General features: G+C 45.2%; 1 protein-coding gene across 1 annotated transcript; it reads left to right on the forward strand.

Moving 5' to 3' along the window:
• Window positions 1-1945: 1945 nt before the first annotated feature.
• Window positions 1946-3430, forward strand: LOC147648359 (transcription factor Jun-like). The gene has a single exon (XM_086868184.1). The coding sequence runs from the start codon at window positions 2050-2052 to the stop codon at window positions 3343-3345; it is 1296 nt and encodes a 431-aa protein (XP_086724310.1). The 5' UTR covers window positions 1946-2049; the 3' UTR covers window positions 3346-3430.
• Window positions 3431-14894: the final 11464 nt, after the last annotated feature.

Raw genomic sequence — 14894 nt, forward strand, 5'->3', positions numbered from 1 at the left:
AAAAGGTTTAATGGCCTTAGCTTGGAGACTGTGGTTTTGCTGCTAGACAGCTCTCTTCACCCAGATGATGGAAGGTCTCAGTCACTGCCATTTGCTTGCCCAGGAATATGACAGAAAAGCCTGTGTGGCAGCTTCAGCAATACTTCCACAAAGCCACTCACATGAGCAGTTTTCAGTACTCAGTGTTGCCTAAGCACGGCTAGCTCTGCTCCTTCTCCCACTAGGTCAGCCAAGAGACAGGAAACCAAAATAAGCTCTTTCTAGCACTACCTTCCTCACCAAGAAAAACATGGTTACTCCTCCCTTATCCATGTGAATACCTCTGTCCCTGGCCTTTGCCTGATGGCTTTCTTCTCCCTTGAGTCCTCCTGCTGCCAGTTTTCTGGGCAGCAATTCTACCACAGCCTCAGGGACCAGGAGAGCTGGGCTGTCCCATGGCAAGATGATCTAGGGGTGATCAGAGCCAAAATCCAAGCTCACCAGCCTGGATAGAGTCCTGCAGCACAAGAGCAGGGCAGACACTAATGGGCACACCCACATGAGGTGAGGTGATGAACCAGGTACAAGGTCCACCCAGGTAATTCGGGCAGGAGCAGCAGGAGATGGTGCCAGGAACAGAACTGGAAACACAGGTCCAAGGTTCACCCAGGAGATGGAGCTGAAGGGAGCGACACCTGTGATACAGCCAGGCAGGGACTGAAGGTGCTGGGCTGTGTTGAAAAGGAGCTTTTGCCCTATAAGCAAGAGGTGGGAGCCCCAACCTACTTGAGTGAAGGTCATCAGGGCCTTAGTCAGTGCACCTAGACTCCAGTTCTCCTATGGACCTGAAGAGCGATTCTGAGTCAGTCCTGGACTGGACACCAGTATCCATCTCCTCCTCCACTGCTGGTTTTGGGATGAACCTAGGCACAGGGGAGGCACAGCTTGGCTGTATAGATTGTGGGGCTAAGAGCAGAGTTCAGCAGCTTCACTAGACACTGAGAAGAAGCACATGGTCTTGACACATAGGAAGGAAATTCCTGGGGAGAAAGCATGAAAGTATGAGTAGGTTGCAGAAGGTGACACCTAACTGAGGGGGTCCATCACAGATCAGGAGATCTGGCGAATGTGTAGACGAGCCACTGAGACCATCAGCCAGCAAGCTGATTTTAAAGACTTAAATGAGAGCTTTCAGCAGCTCTGTCAGGATCACATTGGTATCCTGAAGCAAAAGGGATTTATAAAAGACTGCGTGGAAAGAAATTCCCTCATCCCGTAAGAATTTCAGAAACTTGGAGAAAGGCAGAGGCAATTGTCTTGAGTAAAGATAACAAATAAATACAACCCCCAAACTGAAAAATGCTATTCATGTTTCAGTAATTTTAAAAATGTGGGAAATATGTCTAGGATGTTTCAAATCCTTTAACTTTTTTTTTTTTTTTTTTTTTTCTCCCCCCCAGGAAAAAAAGCCACATAAAATTCATGTCCATCTTCTGAGTGACTTTTAGTTTGACTAGCTGGCATGTTTCTCGATGGCCAAGCACTTCCCCGTCAGACTTCCCAGTACAGTATTGTCGGGAATTATTAGTCCTCGACACCTGCACTATCCTGTGCCCACCCACCACAGACCGAACGCACCAGCACCTGCCCCAGCAGCCGCCACGCCCTTGCTCGCTTTCCTCCTGCAGGACTCGTCCCCTGGCCGGAGTGATGACCTCGAGAAACCGCCCCCCGTTCCCGGACCAAGGAGGCACTGCCTTCTTTCCCACACCGCAGTCGCGGGGCGAGTTTCTGAGGGGGAGGAGCAGCGCGGGTTCCCCACGGACACCCCACCGGGAAGCCGTTCCGCGCAAGCCCGGAGGAGCGGGCGGTGGGGGGGGGGACCGGCGGCGGCAGCAGGGAGGAGGCGACGGCGGGGCGGGCAGCGGGCCCGGGGCGTGGCGCGGGTCCGGCGGCGCCGGGAGGCGGCTCAGTCCCCGCTGCCAGCCGAGGGCGGCCGGCCCTGCGGAGCAGCCGCCCAGCCCGGCCCGCCCCGCGCCGGAGCCGCCGCCGGCCGGCGAGGGCGGCAGCATGAGCGGCGGGCGTAGCGGGCGATCCGCCGTGAAGATGGAGGCGCCGTTTTATCCCGAGGAAGGACTGGAGCTGCTGCCCGACTTCGTGCCGCTGCCGGGTTTCGGTACCGCCGGCGGACCTGGAGCCGATGCGGCGGCGGGGCAGAAGCTGCTGCTGGGCGCCGGGAAGAAGCGGGACCTGCCGGCTGCCGCCCCCGCGCCGCTCCCGGGGCCCTTCGCCCTTCGTCCGCCTGCCGGCGCCCGCGGCAGCGCGGCGGCTCTGCGCTTGCTGCCGCCGCCGCCGCCCGCCGCCGCCCAGCCGCCCACCGCGGGCTCCGCGGAGACGGGGAGCGGCGGCGGGGCGGCGGCGGCCCGCGGCGGCCCTGAGGCCGCGCTGGGGTCGGCTGCGGAGCTGCCGCTGCTGAAGCTGCCGCCGGCCGCCGACCTGGAGCAGCTGCTGATCCAGGGGGGCGCGGGGCTGGGCGCGGGCAGCCCGGGGCCGACGGCGCCCGGGGCGGGGAGCGGCGGGGCGGCGGCGGCGGGGCCGTTCCTCTACCGGCAGCCGGTGACGCAGGAACAGGAGGGTTTCGCCGACGGCTTCGTCAAGGCCCTGGCCGACCTGCACAAGCAGAACCAGCTCCTGGCGGCGCCGCCGCCGCTCTCCGCGCCGGGACCCTGCTGCACCGCCCGCCCGGGACCACCAGGAGCCCCCGCCGCCGCCGCCGCCGACCCTCCGGCCGTCTACACCAACTTGAGCGGCTTCAACCCCGCGGGGCCGCTGAGCCCCTCGGGCAGCGCCTACCCCTCCGCCTCCGCCCCGCCGCCGCCGCCGGGCCTGGCCTTCGGGGCGGCGGGTCTGGGGAGCGGGCGGCTGCCGCCGGCGCGGTCCCTGGAGGAGCCGCAGACGGTGCCCGAAGTGCCGCCGTCGGCGGGCGGGGAGGGCGGCAGCAGCGCGCCGACGCCGCCGTCGCTGTCGCCGCTGGACGCGGAGAGCCAGGAGCGGCTGAAGGCAGAGCGCAAGCGGCTGCGAAACCGCATCGCCGCCTCCAAGTGCCGCCGGCGGAAGCTGGAGCGCATCGCCCGGCTGGAGGAGAAGGTGAAAGCGCTCAAGGGGCAGAACGCCGAGCTGGCCGCCACCGCCAACCTCCTCCGCGCCCAGGTCACCCAGCTGCAGGGTCGCGTCCGCAGCCACCTCTCCTCTGGCTGCCACATCAACGCCGCCGGGCATCCTCCTCCTCCTCCTCACGCCGCCGCCCAGCCGCGGGAGACTCCCCCCGAGGCGGCCGCCGCCGCTCCGGAGACCAGCGCCTGCTGAGGAGGGACACCCCGCCGGCCCCGGCCCCGGCCCCGGCCCGCCCGGGGGCACCGCGGGGCAAGGTGCGCGCCTGCCGCCGCCCTTCTGCTATTATTATTATTTTTATTATTAATTATTATTATTATTATTTATTTACGCCCGGAGAAGGTGTGTTTTTTTTGCGGGAGCCGGGTGTTGCTAAGCGTTTCCCGAGTTCTTTCGATGTCGCATTCAGCAGCGAGGGTCTCCGTGGGTGGTTCTGGGGCAGGTGGTTGTTAATTTTTCAGTGAAGTACTTGAGGTCTGTCGAGATTTCCGAAAATAAGAAAATTACTGTTTACAGAAAGATTCAACTTTATTTTCATGGGGGATATAAAACGTGTGTTTCCTAATACACCTTACTGAACTGTATAGCAATGGATAAGCTTTTCAAACTTAAGAAAAAAAAAAAAAATAGCCAGAATCGTACCTTTTGAAAAGATGTGCGTGTATATATATATTTAAAACATAATATGGCTATGTATATTTTCTTGGTATTGATAAAGAACCTTTTTTAAAATACTGTCTTTCTCTAGAGCTTTAATTTGCCATTGAGAGTTAAGACAGCTGTGTGGGTGCTTTTGCACTTACATGGCTTTGATTTTCAAATCGAACCCTGGAGGGAAATGATTTTTGTTGTAAATCTTAAGCAGATTGAAATGCGTTGCTGACTCAGTCATAGGAAAATAGTTTTCTAAACCTGTATGCTCCATATTTCTTGTGCCAGTGCGAACTTGGGGCATTGATAGTTATTTATTGAAACTTGAACACTTTTTGGACGTTGCCTAGACCTTATTTTTCTAGATAACACGTTAGTAGAGAAAATGGTTACTTCGGCAAAAAGAGCTTTACTCTTTTTTTTTGTTTTTGTTTTTTTTTTTTTTCCTTCACTGTGTACATTCCAGTAGTGTGTGCTCTTTCCATAGTATAGTGACAATTCAGCGCTATACAGGAAAGGGCTCAGATTTGGGGTGGGTTAGCTGTAAAGGTGGTAATTCCATTGTATTCTGTTTGAATAAATCACAGAAATATTATGGAGAATTAGATTTATTTTTCAGTAGAAATCTGTATATCTTGCTTCTTGGTCTACTTTGTTCTAAAAAAAAAAAACTTTCTGCAATACTCTAGAGACAGAAAGAGCCGATGCTAGAATGTGAAGTGTTTTACTGGTTGGGAAGAATTGGTGTGATTTATTTCTTTGTCGAGAATTTACTTATAGAAGAGTATAGCAAAGGAATTATTTCTTCTGATTAGACATAATCCTCAATAAGTTTTTGAAAGCTTTAGGTCCCTTGCTCGGTGCCACTGCCTTCCACGCTTCTGCTGCACCCGTGTGTGTTTGAGCATAGCCGCTAGCAGAGCAGCGCTGCCGAGCCCTGTGGCAATGGTGCGGTGGGAAGGGTCTGTCGGAGTGGGACGGTCACCTCGCCAGAAGCCCCCGCGGGCGGCGGCCGCGGGCCGGCCCTGCCGCTGGGGGAAGGCAGGGCTTCTCCTGAGCAGATCCAGCTGCAGTGTGGGGCCCTCTTCCTTCCTTGAAACTGTGCTAAAAAACTCTGCTTGAACTCAGAGGCAAATCTTTCATGGGGATAAGTGTCTGTGCCAGCTGGTGAAAAGGGGTAATCATACGAGGGGAGCCAAGACGGCATAGACGTCTCTATGTGTACAGCAATTGCTCAGATCTGTTAAAGCCACTCGGGAGCTGGTAAACATCTCTTACCTCTCCTGAAGGCTGCAGCTGATGATTTGAAATCCAGTAAGAATGGGATAGACTCACGGTTTTTCATGCTTTTATTGGGGATATGTGAGTGCTATCTGTTCAGAAAGTTGAGCTGCAGAAATCAAGTGTATGACCTTTTCTTTTTAGTGCATAGTTATTCCTGGGCACATGTATGAAATTATATGAGAGTGCGTAGTTACGCTGTTATTGTAGCTGAGATGGCTCCGAGGGTATTTCTTTTCTTAATGCATATGCAAATTAGGTAGAAGCCATATTAATCATTGTATAACTGTTCGATCATGTCACCAGAGCCTTTTTTGATGGTTGAAATGTTTGCCTGTAACAGTACATTCTGCTGTTAGAGATACTATAAGCAGATAAGAAAATATTTTGGTCTTCTAGGTTTAAAGACTTCTTAGGGGCATTTTGAACCATACTGCATACAATCTGTAGCACTGCTTGTTATATAATAACTGGGTGAAAAATATGGTTTTTACTTTGGTAGTCATCACCCATCTGCAAAGATGCTGCAAGTCTGGAGAAACTGATGAAAAACTTCTTTTCCCCCACACTTAACACTTTTCCCTAGTGAGAGGCAATGCTGCCTGGTAGATGTGAGATGCTTTACTGCATCTGCACAGTAAATTTATACGTGATGAGGTGAGGGTTTTTTTAAAGGAATTCTGGAAAAAATCATAAGAAATTACATGGAAGTAGAACACCTCTACTTTGGTCCTTGTCTTTATAAATGAGTGTGTAGGGCTGAGTAAAGATCTTGAGGTAGAACACAGGACTAATGATAAATGCAGCTGTGCAATACTTGGTCTTTACTTACTTCATAATTTCTGGTCATAATAAATTAGCAATATCCAAGCAACATGGGGGATCCATTAGGCACGAGAAATCACTGCAGTTCCCCTTCTCAGACACCGGCAAGGCTCTAGTGGGCTGTAGTCTAGCAGGGTTTTAATAACCCCCCGCTTTTCAGCATGGTAATGATAAAGCTGAAAACCACCCCACATTACCTCACTTGAGTCTGAACTTTCTGCAAGAGCAGTCTCACCCACAGCATCTCTAAGACCTCATGTGGTAACTTCTTTGATAGCCTGCTTTCTGTTCTAGCTGACAACTGTTCAGTGGTAGAAGTGGTGACAGGCCAGCTCTCTTACCCTGGTGACTGATGAGAGATTACTAATGAGGCTGGCAGCTACAGTTCTCTGCCAGATGCTGCTGTTCTGGTAGTGGAGTTGTCCAAAATAAAGGTGTTTTCTGTAGAGTGATTGGTTACCTTCATAAATGCTTTTTTTTTTTTTTTTATCTAGCATTTAGGCTAAGAAACAGAATCTAACACTGACATGACTAAAACTTGAGAATAGTGTTGGGGTGGTTGGATTTTTTTTCCCCGCTTGGACTGGTTCTGCTAGAGGTTGCTGCATTTTTTGCAGATACTTGAGTGGAAAGCCTAAGCACCTAACACTTTAAACCAATATAAAAAGACTCAGGAGTACTTACCTGCTGCAGCTGTCAGACTTGATTGTTCCTGTCTTCTAAAATGTATCAATACTCTGACTTTTAGCCCTGCAGTGTTCCTAAATCTTTGAATATGGCTTTTCTATTTTGTTTGTTTAGTGCCTTTTTTCTTCAGTTTGTTGTTAAATGTATTTGTCTTTTAGGTTTTGGTTTTCTGCCCAAAACTTTGGTCACTGTGAGATGTTAAAAGATAGATACTGGGTAGAATTTTTTCAGACTGTTTATATTATTTGCATCCATATAGCTCCTTTTCAGTAAATCCAAGCAAGCTGGCTGTGTGTTACTGTAAGAAAAAACAAAAACAAAAAAATCAAAAAACCCTCAAAAATGAAACCCCAAAAAAGCAAACAAAAATATTAAAACCCCAAAATAAAACAGTTATGTTCACTGTTAGCTCAGTGCTTTTTAGCGTTTTTCTTCATCCTTCAAAACTACCCTGCTCTGTTATACTTGTGCTATTTGCTAATCCTTGCCAAGACTCACACTGTGTGACTTGATGTGCAGGCTACCCTCATGTCCTTCCAATCTGGTTTTTATTCCAGATGTGAACCCATGATAAGTAAACATCCCTCCTTGTTTCTTTGCCCCAGGTGTAATATGCTCTGGAGACTAAATTGTCTCCTCCTTTGTCTGTTTTGGTTGCTGGATGCTTGCTCCTGTGCACATCTTGTTTTTTGCTCAGCAATTTTTGAATGTGCTTGAACCGGTATCTTGGTTTAGATGTGAAGTGCCTTCTTATTTAGGTGCTACAGCAAAAGAGTTTGATTCATATATGGCTTTGATTTATTTGAATTGTTACCAGTTCTTTCCTGTCTTGAAAAATAGGAGAGGGAATGTTTTCACTAAGAGAAGACTTGTTCACTCCTTCCTTGGGCAGAGGGTGGAGCCCCCATCAGATCTGCCCCTGCTTGATGTGAGTGCAAGGAAGCCACTGAAAACACTGACTTGAATGATGCCATTGCTAAGAAAGTTGATTGGCTTGGTCCCCAGTGTAGTGAAGTCTGTCGGAATCACAAGGTCTCCAGACAGGTCCAGGTAGCTGGTGCGTTGTTCTCAAAACTTTTAAAGTGGTTCCAGGTCGAGCCTGTTTGGTATGCTTAGAGAGCCCTTCCGAAATCAAATATTTTGTATACTTTGAGAAACATGGGTGTTTGGACATGGTAAATCCTGATCATGGTGAGGAGCAATTCTGGTGGTGATGGTCATGTTTTCTGTTCTAAGACTTTGATGGTCTTCCAAAAGGTAAATATCTCAACACATCTGGACTCTTCACTGTATGTCAGTAGTCACTGCTGACTGCTGCGCAGTGTTCAAGATCAAGGGTGGCTCTACAACAGTTCTCTGTTATCTTGGTTTATATTTATGTCTTTACAGAAGAAGGAGCCATGAGGCATCCTTCATTCCTTTAAAGATCTGATTGACTCTCTGTTTCACCTTTGACAAAGGAGTGGCCTGCCCAGGTTAAGGCCTGAGGCGTTCTGCACTTTGCAAATGTTAAAGTGGAAATTTATTTGGCAACTAATTTGTAATCAGTTATATAAGTCATTGATGCTTCCCAAAATACTTAATAGTATTGTTTGATAGCGTCTGAAGTACAGGTGAGTGCCAGGTCTGAATTACTAGTTGTGCTGAAGATAGTTATCTTGGCTGCCATAACTGGAGTCTTAAATATTTGAATCCAGTAGGTTCTTAGAGAAAATTTTTCTGTATCTGAGATGAATATGGAAGAGCAAAAAACCCATCTATTTGTAACATAAGTCATTCTTTGATGCATTTTATGTGTCCTGCTTCTGGAGTGCAAGTTAAAAAAGGAAAAGCGATGAGTTACATTTTCATTTATTCATACACACAGCTGTAGCTGCTGCTGGATAATTTTGCTCTTTCCTTACTTGATTGTCCAAGTGTCTATGTTTAGCAAGTAGACAAATTGAAGTATGACATATCTGTGCACGTATTTGATTTGTACAAAATCACTTCCATTTTTCCAGGTTTTTGTTTGGAGTTTTACTGTAAGAATGAGCGTTGAAGAGTTCTTAGCCTGTTTTGATGCTTGTTGGTCACTACTTTTGATCAGTACTCTCTATAGTAACTGTTCATCTTCCAGCAGAGGTGGACAGTAAAGTCTGTCAGGGATTCCCCTCTTTCAGTATTTGGCGAGACCTGTATCAGCAGAAAAAAATCTTGGGCAGAAGCTTCCACGGTGCGTAGTAATTCTGCAAATGCTCTCTCATCCTTCTCACACCACGGTCACTTGTTGTAGAGTTTCATCAGGTTTTAGTGTATCTGATGAAGAATGATAAATGTTCCTGTGACAAAGTGCAGAATCTAAAGTTTGTAAGAAACTTGTTTATCTTGCTGCACATAGTGCAACTTTACTATGAAGATGTTGAATTAAATCTGAATGTATGGAGACTCAGGCCTTTATGGTACATTGTGGGAGACAAGAGGTTTTAGTAATTCATAATTACTCCTCTCCAGTGTTTCAGAGACCTGTCTCTTTTTGTCCTATGATGTGTCTTGCAGCTGTTTGTGCTGTGAAACTTCTCTCTTCGTAACGACTCATTAGCTTGGAGGTGGGACAGAAGCAGCTTCCCCATGAACTGGTCATGTGTGACAAGCTAAATGTAGCTTTCTGAGAAATGCTGCAACAGTGAGGGCACAGCCGAGAGCCTGCTGTTGTGTGTTTCTAAAAGAGTCTAGAAATGTATACACATAAATCATAAAAAGAGCAGCTTTCCAAGGAGCCATCCCGTTGCCTTGCTGTGAGCATTGATCCTTGCTGTTTGTTTTAATTTGGGAGCACTTCTTCCTAAGCTGTTGCATACCTGAAGGCTTACTTTCTGCATCAACATAATCACAAACCGGATCTCTGCTTGGATGTTGAAACAGTTGGCTTCATACAGGTCAATCAGAATGCCTTGCTCTAGTTGTCTTTGAAGGGTCCCAGTGGGGAAACAGTGGTGGGGAGGAAGGAAACCAGTCGAGGATCTGTGTCTTCACACCTGTGCTGTGTATTGAAATGCAACTTTCAGCTGAGTAGTCTTGACAAAAGTGCGTTACTGATGTAAAAACTGTGAATCTTGATCTTGTGTCTGCAGGGGACACAAGTTCTTGTGCTGGAGTCCTTCTTGGGCACTATCTTCTCAAGTCAGTGAGGACTAACCGAAGAAACAGCAAATTCAGCCTTTATGAACTAATTCTTCTGAGGCACAGATACCTGCAAATGCATATGGAGGTGTTGTGAGTAGACACCAGCATGCATAGAGAAGGGGATGGCCAAAAGAAGGAACTGTGATTTTCTTAGCTGCAGCAGTACACAATGGGGTTTTTCATATGCTTTTGTTGTGGTCAAATTCTTCCAGAAGAAGACTAAGCTGCATTTCTGTGTGTGATCACAAGGTGATTTTTTAGATTTCCAGTCAAATTGGAGGACTGACAAGCTTTGCAATGCTCAATTAACATGAAAAAAGAATTTATTTTTAAGTCACATTTAGCCTTAATGTTATCTGAAGTGCTGCAGTTCATGTGTAGTAGTTTACTATAGGGTGAAATGATTATAATAAATAATGTTTTCAAGGAGTCACCTTAAATAGATATTTACATGATGTTTGCTTTTTTATCTGCTTTCAAAAAGTCTCTCTATCCATAGCATAGCTAGCTGTAAATTGAGCTTTGCTCTCAATTTCTAGTACTAATAACAAACAGGGTCTGCAATAGTTTAAGGAGTAAATGTTCTGGCTAAGGACCGACCATTTCTGTAGGAATGCTTTGAAGTGATGGCTGGGTTTGAAGCCATGCTGACATGGAGATAATAGCTATGACCAGTTCACTGTGCACTAATACACTGCTAGATTCTGTTATTTAGCACACTGCTGATAAGATTTACTACTACTGTTACTTACTAGTTAAGAACCAAGAATGAGTGGAATTGTAAGTCACCTAAATAGAGTCCATGCAGTCTGGAGAGCTTTCTCGATGGAGATCAGTAACAGACTCCCATCCCATACTAAAGGGAGCAAAAAAAAAAAAGTCTTTGGTTGCAGTCTGTGTTTTGGTTTTGCAAGTTAAATTACTTTTTTAGGTTGGGTCCTGTTTTACCTCAAAATTTATTTGACTAATTTGAAAACCTTTCTAATAAGTACCTTGAAGCATGTCTTGCAACTTTTCAATTGCAATCAATGGTTGTACAACTGTGGTATTACTTCTGTCATAGATGAAGAAAGCTGATACTGTTACGAGTCAGGGTTCTCACTGCATCCCTGTTCTTAAACAATGGACTGAACAGGTGAAAAATCATGACCAGTAGCTTGAATTCTGAGGAAGTGGTTGATACCATTTTCTTGTCCTCTTCAGAGAGCTTCCTGCTGCCCCAAGGGATGTGTCCCTTCTGCCTCATATGGAAAACTGACCTTTAAGAACTAACAGTTTTAAACTAACTAACTAACTGACTAACTAAAGATAGTCTCCTGGTACATGCTGAGTAATTTGGAAGATAACATACTGAACTTGACAATCTTTCCCACACTTGTGTTTCATAAATCTTCAGATTTTCTTGTAACAGGACACAAGCAATGGAGAAGTGTCAAATAAAGTTAGTGTTCTGTTCCAGAGAGTGTATTTTGGATAGTCTCCTTCTTTTTCCCTAGTAACAACTATGGAAAGAGAGCAGTAGGAGATACTGCTATGTAACTTGCTGTTCTTCACAAGTAGAGCCAGAGTTTGAATTTTTTGGTTTTTCTAACTTTTAACATTCTGTCTTTTAACATCCTTCATGACAGGGTGACAGAAATAGTGAGGAAATACTATTAGGGAGTTAAATGTTCTTGTGACGTCTAATGTCACATAAGTTATGGCCATAAGTAGCTAGGACACCTATTTATGGTCTGCTAGATGACACCTTCAGAATAGGGATTCCTAAAATGCTGCCAAAGTGTTTTTATCAATCCAAACAATTTTGTGCTAGTTACTCAAATGGTATTGTAGACCCTTGTGATATTTTACAGTCTTTGTGTGCACCCTATAAGTGAAATCACTGCCAGTATACAAGCCAGTTTGTCCACGTGGTATGATACCACTTTCTCAGCAGGCCAATTGTGTCTAATAAAATTTAGATCTTCATTCCTTTCCCCACTGGTAATAGTTGGAGGTGATAGTCAAAGTTATCCGCACCAGCATGAAGAAAAAAAAAAAAAAGAAGCAGAATATGAGGAAAAAGTAATATTTATCTCTGAAACAGTATTTAATGGTAATGTCTGTTGTATGTTTAAGTGGCAGATAATTAAGTCTGCTGTTCAGAATGCTTTTTAACTTTGTTTTGTTATTACTGCTTAATTGTCTTCTAAATGTCTCTTCTTTAGAAACTGTGCCCCTCCCTGTTTGACCTGATGACTAGTGATTTCACACTTACTCTTATTTATTTAAAGCCATGGCAACCACCGTACTGAAATGTCATCAAGTAAAGCCCAGATCTGCGTGCTGACTGGTGATGCAAAGGTCTGCTCTCTAATAAAATGCAGCCCATGAAGGACGAGCTCCAAAAGGCAGCTACGCCCTTCGTAACTTCAAGCATTTGCTCTAATTTCAAGGCTTTGCCATGTGGTGTTGCTCAACGTGCAGCAAAACAAGTTCTTGCGAGCCCCTTGAGCATTCCTCCTCATGCAACAGATTAAATATTCAGGCTTCATTAACTCTCCCACCCACCCCTCCAAGAAAAAAAACCTAAACCAAACCAAAAACCCACAGAATCAAAACCAAACCTGAAACAAAAAGCCCAACACAAGTATATATTGGAGAATTGTTTTGCTTTATTGCAAAGTGGTGTTAATTACAGAGAGGCTTAGTGCAGTTCTGACATGTGAGCCATTAATCTAAACACTCCCAACAGTGATTTTGCTTTGGTTGTGCTTTGCTACTTTGTACAGGACAAAGGGAAGGGAGTGAGTGTTGCAATATAGTATTGTGCAATTCCTGACTTTTAAATAGAAAATGATAGGCAAGTCTGCATAGGCCTCTTGCACGCCAAAATGTAGCCAGTGATTTTTGCCACTCACACTCTTTCTAATCAGGAATAGGTATACACTGGCTTCTTAAGGTCAAAAGGGGAGAAGGGGGAGAAGGGTGGAGAGATTAAGAGGTTGCAGTACCTGTGAATGGCCCTGAGCCTCCTTGGCCTTAAAACTCAGAATCTGTTAGATTACCTCTAGTTTATGATATCTGAAGGTAATTCTTAGACTCTCTGTGCAGCATCTTACCAGGAAAGGCAGCTGGGTCTGTATTGCTGAATAAGTCTTTTGGTGAAGTAGCTCTTCAGCTTTCTGTGTTTTTCCATCTGTGGAGTTGTAGCACATTCTTCCAGGGCAGTTTCTCTTTCCTGTAGTGGCTCATCTAAGGTTGGCTTGTTGCTCCTGCAGTTTCTGCCTATAGTGAAATACCAGTCTGAGGTTTGGGGGACCACACGTGTGCCCTCATTGTGTGGTGTGTGTGATGGCTAATCTTGTAAGACTCAAGAGAGATCCCCTTAGAAAGGAGTAGCTCCGGTTAGGTGCAGACTGGGAAAGATGAAGTTTATCACCCTTAGTGCAGTATGTCTTTCTATCGGTTCAACGGAGTAACTAACTCACATCAGGTAAAGGAGAGCTCTTGGGCAATGGGACCCAACTTTGAAAACTCTTGGTGGTTTCTGGTTCTTGCTGAGCTTCTGTGATGCAGAAAATTCTCCATGATCTGCATTACTGTAATCACAATACCTTGTAATGTCATGGGCTGGGGCTGCTGGTAGTATCACGCACCTTCTGTGGTCCTTGCTGGGATTCATGCCACAGGCTGATTAACAGAAAAAAGGATTTCCTGTAAAGGGCAAGAATCCCCTCCCTGCTGTGTCACCACCAGCATCCCCAAGCTCTCTTTTTGTCCCAAGAAGTGCGAGCAAACTGCTGCTTCTTAAATTCTTTAATCCATGCTGGTTCTTTGCAGGCCTTCAGGCATGGCACTGAAACTTTCTCCTTCAGGCTAGCTCTTTGAAATGAAAGGTGGAAGCCAAGAAGTTCAAATTGGGCTTTGCTCTTCCAGCAGCTTACATGCAACTAATTGGTGGGTGGGTGTCTGCCTACATCCTTTCTTGGGTTTTTTTAAGTTGGGTTTATATGTACCTTCTTATTCTGTCTTACTAATTAGCTGGCACAGAGGAAGCCTCTGAGAAACCCTTCAAAAATTTCTGCTTTTTGTAGAATTTTATAAAATTGCAGCATGCGAACAGATTGAAAAATCCCAACCAAAAAAAAAAAAAAAAAAACCAACAAAAACCCAAAAAAATAAAAAAAACACAAAAGCAACCCAAAACAGACAACAAAAGAAGTAACTCTGTATGGATATTGATTTTGTGAAGGCTTTAAACAGGTGTGCTGGCAAGGGCATTGCACACAGACGGAGATAGTAGTGAAACAAAATTCAGTAGCTACTCATTTGCTGGATTTGGTCAGGAGAGATTTTAAAGGACACTTCTGAGACCTTTTTTCTGATGTGGTGATTTTTTAAAATGTAAACAAGCTACAGGGCTTAATAATATACAACTGAGGATTATGTCCATTGTAATTTTTTACAGTACTTTTACTAATTGTATTATATTCAAAATACTTATTTCTGAGACAAAGTGGACAATACTAGTGGGCATCTTGCACTTGATTAAATGTAAAACATTTTCTTAATTTAGTGATGTGTTTAGGAGAATACTGTAACTTACTGAATATACAACAGTGATAACTGTGTTTACAATAATTATAAAATTCCTACTGTTCAGTGGTAGCCAACTTGTTTGAGAATTGAAAGTAAGGCGTACTGCAATTTGCAATCTTGGAAAAATTAACTCAATGCTGCTACCACTAAATACTGTGGGATGGATACCGTGGGTTTAAATGGCAGCAGGATTGTATTCCAAGCCTCTGTCTTAAGTACTTATGACTAAAAGGCGACTTGCCTTGTGCTCATTTATGTATCCCTGTGTGTAGTACATCAGTTAGAAATCTGTTAATGATTGATTTGTAACATTAGGACCTTTATGGAGATCACAGTGGGGTTTTTGTTTGTTTTTGTTTGTGAGCAGACACTTAGACATTTTGGAATGTATAACATTGATCCTTGTGCTGGAATTGTTTACATGCAAAAATGTATTTATGATTTTTTGCAAACTGCAATGTGCAATTTTGTACATGTGTTTTAAACTACAGAGTTTATAAGGAAGATATTGTATGTACAGTACTTGGACATGAGTATTATTTCTTTGATATAAA

The sequence above is a fragment of the Cyanistes caeruleus genome, chromosome Z (genome assembly GCF_971803275.1).
Source record: "Cyanistes caeruleus chromosome Z, bCyaCae1.hap1.1, whole genome shotgun sequence".
Taxonomy (NCBI): Eukaryota; Metazoa; Chordata; class Aves; order Passeriformes; family Paridae; genus Cyanistes; species Cyanistes caeruleus.

Bases quoted from the DNA above. Each gene is read 5' to 3' on its own strand.
- LOC147648359 (XM_086868184.1), top strand. From the start codon at position 2,050: ATGAGCGGCGGGCGTAGCGGGCGATCCGCCGTGAAGATGGAGGCGCCG.